General features: G+C 44.6%; 1 protein-coding gene across 2 annotated transcripts in view; it reads right to left on the bottom strand.

Annotated features, from left to right (window-relative positions):
• efl1 (elongation factor like GTPase 1) overlaps nt 1–13,188 on the bottom strand; it is an 88,390-nt gene that overhangs the window by 58,459 nt on the left and 16,743 nt on the right. For both annotated transcript variants that reach the window (XM_069172908.1, XM_069172910.1), the window contains exons 12-14: nt 5,684–5,826; nt 5,342–5,502; nt 1,920–2,055 (exon numbers count right to left, since the gene is read on the bottom strand). In XM_069172908.1, coding sequence (XP_069029009.1) covers nt 1,920–2,055; nt 5,342–5,502; nt 5,684–5,826 — 440 coding nt within the window. The remainder of the gene's footprint in view (nt 1–1,919; nt 2,056–5,341; nt 5,503–5,683; nt 5,827–13,188) is intronic.

Genomic DNA, 13,188 nt, shown 5'->3' with positions numbered 1-13,188 from the left:
CCTCCGTTCAGCACTCTGCTCAAAGTGCCCGGGAACATTAGCGTGAGGCCGAATCAATAGTTCACCACGTAACAATCACCACATTATACGAGCACGCGGGTGTCCACACGCTGCAGACTGCAGCACAAACCACATGCAGCTGCTCAGGCACTGACGAACATCTGTACTGGACCAACATCTGTACTGGACCAACATCTGTACTGGACGTCATCACCACACCAACACAGAGAGACAGGAGCAAAATAACACAGACTCAAACACTCTATCATCACTTTCATAATCAATCATTCATTCTCTGCTGTAACTGCTTTGTACATTAAATATCGGAAAAAAAGTGAAATGCGTCAACTATAACTTTCCCAACTTCTTCAAATCTCGTTTTATCAGTCTGAGCCCGAAGGACCAAGAAAAGAGAGCAGATCTTCACATTAGGGCTGAAACCACGAATTGCATGAAAATGTAGCTTAAAAATGAAATAAAAGAAACATCAATTTCCAAAATAGCTGATTGATTTTCTGTCTATCTAAAAGGATACACAGAGACACACAGTCAGTGCTGAAGATGACATCATACAGGACACCGCCGGGAATAAACAAAGACAACAAAAAGTTTCTACTCAACACACACTGAACTGTAACTGTAAATTTACAGTGAGGAAGAAGAAAACTTTACTAATTAAGAAAGTCGTAATAAATATAAGTAATAAAAGTGATGCGGTTTCATGAAAATAAGTGCTTTTAAATAATAGCAATACAACTCGGACTGGATGCACAGAAATGAAGTGAAATCTCTTCATAAACTCCTAAAGTGGTCAACTCCATAAGGTACAAGTGAGTTCACATAGAAGGGGCGGGGCTGGCAGCATCTGACCAATCACATGCACAGACAAGTGTACTGGCAGCAGAACAAACTAAGATATGAGAAGCAAAACACATAGAAGCAACTGCAGCTGACAAAAAAAATTGCACTGGCTTCTAACATCGCTGCCCATCATCAGGTCACGTGTCCATCCAGACTTTCTGTTAAATTAATATGTTCTTTATATGAAGCCTGTTCGTTAGAAAGTCAATTTCACACAAAATAAAAATGTCCTGCTGTTTGCAATAAAGAGCGCGGCACAGTGGTGCAGTGGTTAGCGTTGTCACCTCACAGCAAAAAGGTTCTGGGTTCGAATCCGGGCCTAGGCCTTTTTTGTGTGAGTCTGCAGGTTCTCTGTGTGCCTGCGTGGGTTCTCTCGGTTCTCCAGCTTCCTCCCACCATCCAGAAACATGAACCTCAGGTTAACTGGTGGTTCTACAAATGTCCCTGAGGTGTGAATGAGAGTGTGAACGGTCTTTGTTTCCGTCTGTCTCTATGTGTCCCTGTGATGGACTGGTGATCTGTCCAGGTGAACCCTGCCTTCAGCCAAAGTGTATTGTTTCAAATTAAAAGCCCTATAACGTTTTATAAGAAAGAAACCTCTCATAAAAAGGCTTTTATTGTGAAACATTTGCAGGAACGATCACACTTCACATGAAACATCTGTAACAACCTGCTTCAAACATCATGACCGCGCTGCAGCAGCACGTCAACGGAGACACTTTCTCTTCATTGAATCGAAGTCATGCTGTGTTTCCTCCGATGTGAACAGACTTCATAAAGTTTACTGTTTACTCTGTTTTAAACCATGAGGTTGTCTGTGCTCCTGTGTGGGTCACCACAGTTCCCATGGTAACGGGGGAGAGTACCCAGGCAGAGGGAGGAGCTAAAACAAAGTCCCACAAAACAGAGTTATAGGAACTTCAAAGGTTCCACGTTCCCCCGATGTGAACACACAGAAAAGGAGGAACTGCGGTCCGAACAGGAACCTGAACTCTGTCCACTACTACAGCACCGAGCGGCAGCTACAGACACTAATCACACAGAAGAGAGGTATTTACCGAGGACGTTGCCTGCAGGGACGTCCTCCAGCTCCTCCAGCTCTCGGCCCATCAGCAGGTAGAGGTTCTCCGTGGAGCAGCAGGACAGGTGAGGGACCTCCGGCACCACATCTGCAGCACGGCATCCCTCCGGCAGCTGGAAGAGACGAGACCACGAGTCAGCAGCAGGAACATCTCGTATGTTTCAGCAGTAAAAAAGGGACAACTTGTGTTCTCCATCCGGCTGGGATGGAAAAAACAAAACAAAAGTCACATGGAAACAGGAGATTTAAATAATTCAAACTGGCACCGTTACAATCAAGAAGGTCAAAATAAGGATGCAACTGTGGATGAAGACGTTTTCACTGGATTCACTTTACATTACATTACATTTCATTTAGCTGACGCTTTTATCCAAAGCGACTTACAATAAGTTAATTTCAACCATGAGGATTTAAAACCAGAACAACAGGAATCAAGAAAATACAATTTCTTCCAGAAAGTCAAACTACAAAGTTCTATCAGTAAGTTCTATTTTAAGATACTAAAGTTCTACTGTTCAAGATAAAGGAGGAGGAGGTGTGTTTTTAGTTTGTGGTGGAAGATGTTCAGAGTTTCTGCTTCCTGATGTCGGTGGAGCTCATTCTACCATTTAGTAGACTTTAATACTGAAGATTACTTCAAGCTCTGGAGGTCTGAGAAGACTCTGTTTACTGTCGTTTCTATTTACAGACTTTTATTTGTGACGGACATCAGATTGATTTGATTTGTTCCATTTGATTCTATTTAGTGGGTTTTAGTATTTTTCCTGCATCATTTAATGAACAGCTGCTCTTATTTTATGAAATGTATTTGTATTTGGTATTTCCAGGAGCAGCACGATGTGTTCAGGTCTGAAACAAAGCACTGAAACCTCACACACTTCGTTGACAGGCAGTAACACAGTTCAATACACATCTTAGTGCCTGATTTACTGAAGGTGTGTGTACAAACACGTGCAAACTTCACACCAGCTGCAAAAAAAGTCCAGCTGATGTACTAACGACGTGCAGTGACGATCTTTCAAATATTTACTAAACAGGAGAAGTGATCGGTGTGTATTTTAATACGACTGAAGGTATTAATCAGATGAACATCAGCTGCTCTTATTGTGAAGGAGGAAACCAAAGAAATATCATGTTCTATCTTTTTTGATATTTTGATATTACTCTTAAAATCACCTGGAAAACAGGTACAAAATAAAAGTGAAAACTTTTTGAATAAACATGCAATTTAGCACCTTTATTAGAGATCTTAGTAAATCAGGCCCTCAGTGCTTTAAATAAATAAAATTGTTAATCTCTTGGTTGTGCAGTTGTGTATTTATTTTGTGTGACCTGGTGCTCTGAAGATCTGGAAAGCTTTCAAAAGAAAACTCATCTCGTTACTTTCTCTTTTAAATGACCTGCACTTAAAATCCCAGTGTCAAAGCACGACGTCACACCGTCAGTTTCCTGCCTGAGGACACGTCGGCATGACGACCCGGGGATTGAACCACCAACCAGTGGGCGACTCCCTCTACCGTCTGAGCCCACCAGAGGAACACATCACAGAATCATATTCATTCATCCACTCAGCGCTATTACTTTGTTTTAGTATGAAAATAAATTAATTAATGCAGGATTGACTTTAAGCTCTTTAAGTTTTTATGTGAAACACTGCATGTAATTCTCTTGCTGTGAAGCACTTTGAGCTGCATTTCTTATATGAAAGGTGCTCTACAAATAAAGTTTGTTATTATTATTATTATTATTATTATAAAAACATAAATACACAAAAAAGATCCTGAGCTCAGGATCTGAACTGTAATTTATTCAAATTTACTGTCATAATTTTTTCTAAAATAAAAATATAATATATAATATTTTTTTCATTCCAAGAGACAACAATGTCAGAAATGAACAAGTTGATTCATCGTATCCTTAAGTAGTTGTTCAATCATATGAAAATGTGATGTCATCACTACAACATATATGATTCATAAAAAGAGGAAATAAAAATGTAAATTTTCTATGAGGCAAGTTTGTTTCTATCCGACATCACATTCTTTTGTCCGTCACCATGGTGATTGGTGAGAAACGTGGTTTAGGTTTTAACTGTTAAAAAGCTAATATTTCTGTACAAGATGCATCTTTTGCCTCCTGTTTCTACATGCTTTTTTTGGTGTTCATGTTGGATGAAATAATAACTCTGAGGGCTGCAAATCATCATCAAATAATCTGTTGGATATTTTCTCAACAAATCATCCATTCGATGTCTAAAGGTAGTGAAACAGACTCATCACAGCATGTCGGCTAAATCGTTCACTATTAGTGACAAATAAAAAACTGGACCCAGCAACTGATTGGCATTTTTACATTTGGGCCTTTTAATACAACGGTTTGTGATAAATTTAGAATGAAAATAGTCTTTTGATTGATAATTCATTCTAATTTCTACTAACGCTCACAACTAGAAACTTCTTTGTGATACCAGGAGATAAATAAATAGTTGAACCTGCAGGTTTTATTCTCCGGTGGGTTTAAGTCTGCATCTCATCAGCTTCACAGCTCTCGTTCTGCAGCGCTCACATAAAAGGGGCGGAGTTTGCAGCATCTGATACATACAGGGACATGTGAACCGGCAGCGTGTTGTTTCAGGGTGGTGTTTTGGTGGTGGTGTATTGATGGTGGTGGTGGTGGTGTATTGATGGAGGTGCGGTGGTGTATTGATGGTGGTGGTGGTGTATTGATGGTGGTCCAGTGGTGTATTGATGGTGGTGCGGGGGTGTATTGATGGTGGTGGTGGTGTATTGATGGGGTGGTGCGGTGGTGGTGGTGCGGTGGTGGTGGTGTATTGATGGGGTGGTGTATTGGTGGTGGTGGTGGTGGTGGTGTATTGATGGGGTGGTGCGGTGATGTATTGATGGTGGTGGTGGTGTATTGATGGGGTAGTGGTGGTGTATTGATGGGGTGGTGCGGTGGTGTATTGATGGTGTATTGATGGGGTGGTGCGGTGGTGTATTGATGGTGTGTTGATGGTGTATTGATGGGGTGGTGCGGTGGTCTGCACTGCCGCCTCCCAGCTGAGGTTGTGGGTTCGAACCTCGGCTGTGTGCGTTTCCTCCTGGGATAGGCTCCACCCCCCAAGACCTTGTTCAGCTCAAACTAACATGATGGTGTATTTATTTTATTTGACCATCTCCAGTCCAGATTTGCACATCAAAGATGGAGTCTGTGAACATTTAGTTGTGTTTCTTACCATCTTTTTTTCCATAAAGGATAAAAGGAGTGAAGCCTAACTTCTCGTACTCGCTCTTTGCTCAATAAACATTAATTTTAAAGTTTTAAAACGGTGTTGTCTTCATCATTATAACGGCCTCAGAGTACTTTGATGTCCCGGAGGTCAGGAGATGCTGAGTTTACCGTGCTTAGGCCCCGGGCCGGGTCGTACTTCGGTCCCAGTACGAACACCTTCTGGCCTTTCTTCACCTTCCCGCTGTAGACCCGGGCGAACGCCACGAAGGTCTCCGTCGGCTCCTCCTCCTCCGGCCTGGACTCTCTCAGTGTCAGACTCTCCATCTTAGCTGAGCAGAGAAACACATCAAGTCCCAGTGAAACATCTGACACTGAATTATATCTTCTCGTATTTGACTGACGGAGCGAATGTCCCGCTGATTTAATATTTCACTGAGCACGGCCGTGTTTACAGAAAGAGAAGGGTTGAAAAGAGACAGATAGGAATGATTTGGAGGGGGACCAGCTCACCTGTGCAGAGTGCAGCAGGTTGGCCGTCCTGTGACGGACTCTCTGATTGGCTCTGAGCTGCCGTCTGATCAGCTGCCATCCTGTCGGCGTGTCTCTGTCTCGCCAGCTCCCGGCGCTCGCAAATCTCCTCCTGGGTCAACGGCCTGAACACAGAAACACAAGGCAGCATCCAGATATTCTCTTATTATTAGTATCATCGTTGTTATTTGTAGAACAGCCGTGTGCAGCCTTGAGTTTAACTCACTTGTGATAAAGGCTCCTCAAAGACCTACTTTTTAAAATCATTATATTATTATAAGTCTCCGTCACTCAAATTCCCTGACAGCAACGAATCAGACAAAACAAGGAAAACACAACATGATACATAAACAACAACATGGAGGATAAAATAAAAAGGTCAGCAGTCTTTTTTGGATGTCAACAAACACCGCGACATGTTTCACGCATGTAAAAATCACCGAAACTATTCAGACCGCCGTTCTTCTCATTGAACGGTTGAACATGTTGGGACGATGATCCTCCGCTCGGATCAGCGTTTGTTCAGCCGCTCTGCAAGACGGACCAATCAGAGACCGGTGTCTGTGGTGAACCACTTTAGTTCCGCCCCTCCTTCACTGTGATTGGACGAGCGCCGCGTCAACACTTTTCAACTCTCGCTGACTGAAATTATATATATATTTTTTAAATTGCATAATGTTGCTGGCATTCAAAAAAGAAAAAGATTTTTAATAAATATTCTGTAGTCAGGAAAAAAAACGGGGGTGGACGCGGTCGGTAGCTGCAGCGGAGGCAGAGTGTCGGCCGGTTTCAGGGCGAGCTGATTGGTTCAAATGAAGCCGAGGTCGACGCCCACTAGGATGAAACGAGGATTCTCTACGGAGGGCGACCAGACGTCTTCTTCACACCAGGTCGAGGAGCGATCAATCGGGAAACTGACATCTGTTCACAAAAGATACCGAACGTTTTAAAAAGTTCCTTTAATGTCAGAAACCTCAAACATGGAAACAGAAGAGAAACTCAACGCAGGGGAAAGATGGAGAAACAGAACAATCATGGCTGCACGAGTCGTTCCGCATGACCTGTGTGTGTGTGTGTGTGTGTGTGTGAGCGTGTGTGTGTGTGTGCGTGTGAGAGTGTGTGTGTGTGTGTGTGTGCGTGTGAGAGTGTGTGTGCGTGCGTGCGTGCGAGTGTGTGTGTGTGTGCGTGCGTGTGAGTGTGTGTGTGCGTGCGTGCGTGCGAGTGTGTGTGTGTGCGTGCGTGTGAGTGTGTGTGTGTGCGTGCGTGTGAGAGTGTGTGTGTGTGCGTGCGTGTGCGTGCGTGTGAGAGTGTGTGTGTGTGCGTGCGTGCGTGTGAGTGTGTGTGTGTGCGTGCGTGTGAGAGTGTGTGTGTGTGCGTGCGTGCGTGTGAGTGTGTGTGTGTGCGTGCGTGTGAGAGTGTGTGTGTGTGCGTGCGTGTGAGTGCGTGCGTGCGAGAGTGTGAGTGTGTCTGTGTGTGTGCGTGCGTGCGTGCATGTGAGTGTGTGTGTGTGTGTGTGTGTGTGCGTGCGTGCGTGCGAGAGTGTGTGTGTGTCTGTGTGTGTGCGTGCGTGTGAGAGTGTGTGTGTGTGCGTGCGAGAGTGTGAGTGTGTGTGTGTGCGTGCGAGAGTGTGTGTGTGTGCGTGCGTGTGAGTGTGCGTGCGTGCGTGCGAGAGTGTGAGTGTGTGTGTCTGTGTGTGTGCGTGCGTGTGAGAGTGCGTGTGTGTGTGTGTGTGTGTGTGTGTGTGTGTGCGTGTGTGTGTGTGTGTGTGTGTGTGTGTGTGTGTGTGTGTGTGTGTGTGTGTCTCTTCAAAACGACCAGTGACTGCAGCAACACAGCTGCTCACAACAGTCCTGAGTGACGGCATCCAGCTCAGAGTTCAGCTCCGTGATGACAAACCAGTGGAAACAGCCCATAATTTGCTCCTGACTGCAGCAGCAGCCGACTCACTCACTCTGATTGCACCTCTGGAGCAGATATTGGATCTAAACGAGGCCGCGGCCTGAATGCAGGATTCAAACAGGAAACCACAAAAGAGCAAAACCCGACCGGATGATGGCACGAGCTTCAGAACAAATAACAGAGCCGGCCCGGTGCCGCTCACCTCTCGCCACAAACAGGCCGAGAGCAGCGCCGTGACGTGACGGTTATCGGCCTCGTAAACGCAGCGCGGTGCGTTCGAGGCCTCCTGCTTCCCAACGGTTTCTCCTCGGTAACAACGGGAACGCCGGGACTCGGTTTCCGCTGATGAAGTAATGACTTCCAAACACTGGAGTCGGCCGATCGCAACCACAAGCAGACTTTCTAACGTGGTGACGAAGGAGGAAAAAAGTGTTCTGGAAAATGAAACGACAGTGACATTAAAGACGTCTGCTGCTGTGATTGAAGGTCTTCGATGACGTTCCCTCGGACATTAAAGCCTCATCGACAGACGCAGGAAGTTGGAGACTAAATGCGCCGGTTAGAAACGAGCTGTGAAGCGTGATGGACAAGACTCTTCTTCCACGAAGGGTTTCCACGTGAAACGGAGCGCTGCAGGATGAATGTGGGTTCAACGTGTCTGCAGGTTCATCCTCCTGCGCTGCTGCTCTCCTCTTTACCCACTAATTACTGTAGAAAGCTGCACTTCAAGCCTCCTGAAGTTCAGGTTTTTATGTCTCCGTACCTGTGAAGTCTGACTGCGTCTCACCTCACCACACGAGACGCTGCCACGTAAATAAGTCGTAGTGTTGTACGAAGACAACGCCCGAAGGTCAACATCTCCAGATCTCCAGCAGCGCCGCTGAATGCCGGAGAATCAGAGCAAAGGTCACGATGGTGATGGCTTCACTTGACGAGCGTCTGTGAGGATCTTCATTGGTCGTTAACCTGAGTGTGACTGGACCAAGCAAAGCTCAGTGTTTTAGGTGAATGACTTCATGTTCCTGAGAGGAGGAAAGTCAACGGACCTCGTTCACCAATATGTGAACACCAAACCCCCGAGGGATTCATGACACGTTCACACCGGCCAGTTTCACCACCTTGAGTACGTTAGTGAATGAGAATCATTCGAAGCTAAGTGGGCGTGTCCAGGTTTTGCTATTAGCATACTGACACGCCCCCATTTATCCATATAAGGACATCCGTGTGTCTGGAGCTTCATGAAGAAAGGGAAGTTGGCAGCGAAAACTAAAAAGAAACTCGTGTCTGAGGTGGAAGCCAGAAAAAAAGAACACTTTTCAAAAGTGTTTCCTCACGAGTAACCATGGTTACCGGGCTGCTGCGTCACCTGAAGTGCTAAAGCACTGTGGCACAGGTTTAAAAAAAAAAAGGTTAAATATTAGAGTTGACACAAAGAAACGCATCACAGACCAAAAGAGAAAGAAGGACGAGCAGCTGCTGATCTGACGGACATTTAATATGTTAATATATTAACGTCCAACATCAGAGAAATACGTCCCAGAAATGAGGGATGAAATCCAAGCCAGAGGTAATTTATTCATAAATAACATGGTATTTAAAGTTTTCTGTGAATATTTGAATTAAGACAATAACTGATGAGGATTAAAAGACGTCAATTTAATGGTTAGCCTATTTAATGCATTCGTAAATCAACTTTTTTGAATGCCGATTTAATCTGAGGTGGTTCTAAACGTGGTCGCAGAGTAGAAACAAATCCAGGAAAGAAAATACGGATGAATCCCAGATTTGTGCGTCAAATGTTCATACACACGTTTTAAGCATTGAGCTCATTGTTCTGTTGGTGGATGAAGTCCAGCTGAACAAGTTTCATTTAAGGTGAGTAATCATTTTAAAAACACCACAGGATGCATTTCATTCCAGATCTCATTACGTATGGAGAGCAGACAAAAATTCATGGAAAATGCAACTTTTCTTATGCATATAATTATATAGTATGATACAGTTTTATAATATATATATATTTTATCATATATTTATGCTGTGCTGCTGTCATCAAATTGAAAGATTAGTATATATTTTCATTTTATTTTCAATTAAAAATTAGCACATTTTTCATAAAATAATAACATATTTTTGTTTCAACATTTGATATGTTGTCTTTGGTCTATTTTCAATTAAATATCAATTAATCAGTCTCAGTCTGGATTTTGGACGGGCTTTTTCCTTCCTGGCTCACATTCCGAGATGACCTTTCATATTTTACTCTCTTTCACATATCTATATCTCCGTCTCGATCTCCGTCTCTCTGCCTGAAGAAGTGCATCGGTAGAGTCTGCAATTAGGATCAGGAGTGTGACAGGAGGAGGAGGAGGAGGAGGAGAGCCAGTCAGACTCCCTGGATATGAAGGAGCTGCAGACAGAGCGCCAGCGTGGAGGAGACGCTCTGCTGTATGAGTCCGTCTGGTTCCCAGCACAGAAAGAAACTCGGGTTTTACTCACGCTGCTTCAGTTCTGAATGAGTTCAGATGTTCAAGGTTTGTTTTGATTCATAAAAAATGTATCTTCGGTGAAGAAACACAGGTGGAGTCGGGATTTTGGAAAATAACCCAACACAACTGTCAGTCATTAAATCTGCTGATGTTGCGGTACTCGGTGAACTCGGCCGGTCGCTGCAGCGGTGGCAGAGTGTCGGACCAAAGGTCGACGCCCGGTAGGATGGATCGACTGCAAACGATTCTCTATGGAGGGTGGACAGACCATAATCAGGCCAACTGTCACCCAGCAGGAAACAATCCTCAAAGGGGCGTGGCCAGACCCAGATGTTCACGCAGGCTCCGGATGCTTCCACTCTATGACTTTTTAGAGCGGAAATATTGTTCTTTTTACAACACTGCATTTATAAGTTTGTTATACATGATTTGTTGTATGTAGATTAGACTATTCATCCACATCACGTGTTGAAATTTACCTTGACAACATTGAAATTCTGCTCACATGTAAATGTCAATAATAATAATAGTAATAATCCAATAATTTACATTAGCGAACTAAACAGTCTCATGTACTCTCTCTCATTCAGATTCATTTCTATTGTATGATGATGATTTATTCCATTTAATTCAGGTCTTTTATATGAATTGTATTGTATATATTTCTTACTGTGTGATTTCAAGAAAACCCCAAAACTATTATTGAACATGGTTGTGTTGCTTGGCAAAGTTTACATATTCAACTCCTTCAAAAAAGCTGCCTTTGAACTCCTTTATTTTACATCTTAAACATTATTACATTGAGGAAAAATGTCTTATGAAATCAAGTTTAAATAAATGGTTGAGGTTGAAAATATTGAAAACTTGGGACACTTTGGAGTTATGATTATTAATCTCTATGAAACCATGTTAGTATGATTTGTGTTTGTGATGTTATTGTTTTGTTTTAAACGGTATTACTGCATTTGTTGATGTAATGCGAATTTGTTTTAAGTTTTGTGGAGATGTGTTTAATAAATTTGAAAAAAAAAACTATTGTAATCTTTGTAAATCATCATCAGAGACCCTTGAAAGTCTTCAGAAAGTCTACCGGCCAGGTGTTCTGATGACATCACGTTTCAAGAGGGGGCGGAGCTTCACTGTCCCAGACCGAAGAAGGATCACCAGGTCAGGAGACACCAGCTGGGTTTCCTTTGTGTCGCCGTGAATTCGTCCCCAAGAGTCAGACTGTCAACACCGAGTTCCACCGGGACCTTCTGAGGGGAACATTCAGTGGACCACCTGAACTGTGTCGCCATGGCAACAGGCTCCTCCCACATGACATCAGGCTCCTCCAACATGACAACAGGCTCCTCCAACATGACATCAGGCTCCTCCTACATGACACCAGGCTCCTCCTACATGACACCAGGCTCCTCCTACATGACAACAGGCTCCTCCCACATCACATCAGGCTCCTCCAACATGACAACAGGCTCCTCCAACATGACATCAGGCTCCTCCTATATGACACCAGGCTCCTCCTACATGACAACAGGCTCCTCCTACATGACATCAGGCTCCTCCTACATGACATCAGGCTCCTCCCACATGACATCAGGCTCCTCCAACATGACAACAGGCTCCTCCAACATGACATCAGGCTCCTCCTACATGACACCAGGCTCCTCCTACATGACATCAGGCTCCTCCAACATGGCAACAGGTTCCTCCAACATGACATCAGGCTCCTCCAACATGGCAACAGGTTCCTCCAACATGACAACAGGCTCTTCCTACATGACATCAAGCTCCTCCAACATGACAACAGGCTCTTCCTACATGACATCAGGCTCCTCCTACATGACATCAGGCTCCTCCAACATGGCAACAGGTTCCTCCAACATGACAACAGGCTCCTCCTACATGACAACAGGCTCCTCCAACATGACAACAGGCTCCTCCAACATGACATCAGGCTCCTCCTACATGACAACAGGCTCCTCCAACATGACAACAGGCTCCTCCTACATGACATCAGGCTCCTCCAACATGGCAACAGGTTCCTCCTACATGACAACAGGCTCCTCCAACATGACATCAGGCTCCTCCTACATGACATCAGGCTCCTCCAACATGACATCAGGCTCCTCCTACATGACATCAGGCTCCTCCAACATGGCAACAGGTTCCTCCAACATGACAACAGGCTCCTCCTACATGACAACAGGCTCCTCCAACATGACAACAGGCTCCTCCAACATGACATCAGGCTCCTCCTACATGACATCAGGCTCCTCCAACATGGCAACAGGTTCCTCCAACATGACAACAGGCTCCTCCTACATGACAACAGGCTCCTCCAACATGACAACAGGCTCCTCCAACATGACATCAGGCTCCTCCTACATGACATCAGGCTCCTCCTACATGGCAACAGGCTCCTCCTACATGGCAACAGGCTGCTGACAGTCATTGAAAATGTGTCTCCCTGCTGCTTATTTCTGTTCCGCAACAATTTCTCCGCGTAAAAAAGAAATGGCCGACACATCTGGACCACTGCTCACAAAAACACGTGGTACAGATTTCGATCAAGCCACAAAACTTGTAGTTCTTATTCCCGAAGTTTCCAGCTTCTCACGATGCTGCGCACTGTTCGTGTGCAACAGGAGCAGCCTCTGAACTTATTGGATGAACGCTGGAGTTTGTGACACCTGAGCAACCAAATTCTTCAGTCAGCAGATCTCTGCAATTACAAAATACAAACGATTTAAGCTACAACAACAAGCTGCAATAACCTGGAATTATCCTTCATTTCCACTTCCTAGTGTCAAATTTATGCAAATCATTAGTTGAGGACAGCCATCATGGGTTACAGCTTTGGCACAATTTAACAAAGGCTCACACACACATGGTCCACAGGCTCGGCCATTAAACCAACACTGGGACCCGGACCGTAAGAACTCCTCCACATCAAACCCAGACTCTGGAAGCATCTGCTTCCAATGAGAGATGGCAGCCGTCCCTCTGCTGAAACATGCTTTGTTGTTCGTCTCAGAGAAAGACGTAGAAGACCTTCCTCCCGTCTTCATAAAGGGCTTGAAGACGGGCATGTGACAC

The sequence above is a fragment of the Embiotoca jacksoni genome, unplaced genomic scaffold (genome assembly GCF_022577435.1).
Source record: "Embiotoca jacksoni isolate LCO1_2020_lvr unplaced genomic scaffold, fEmbJac1.0.p SCAF_56, whole genome shotgun sequence".
NCBI lineage: Eukaryota > Metazoa > Chordata > Actinopteri > Embiotocidae > Embiotoca > Embiotoca jacksoni.
Note: the sequence above shows the minus strand (reverse complement) of the source record. Positions and strands in the feature narration are given on the sequence as shown.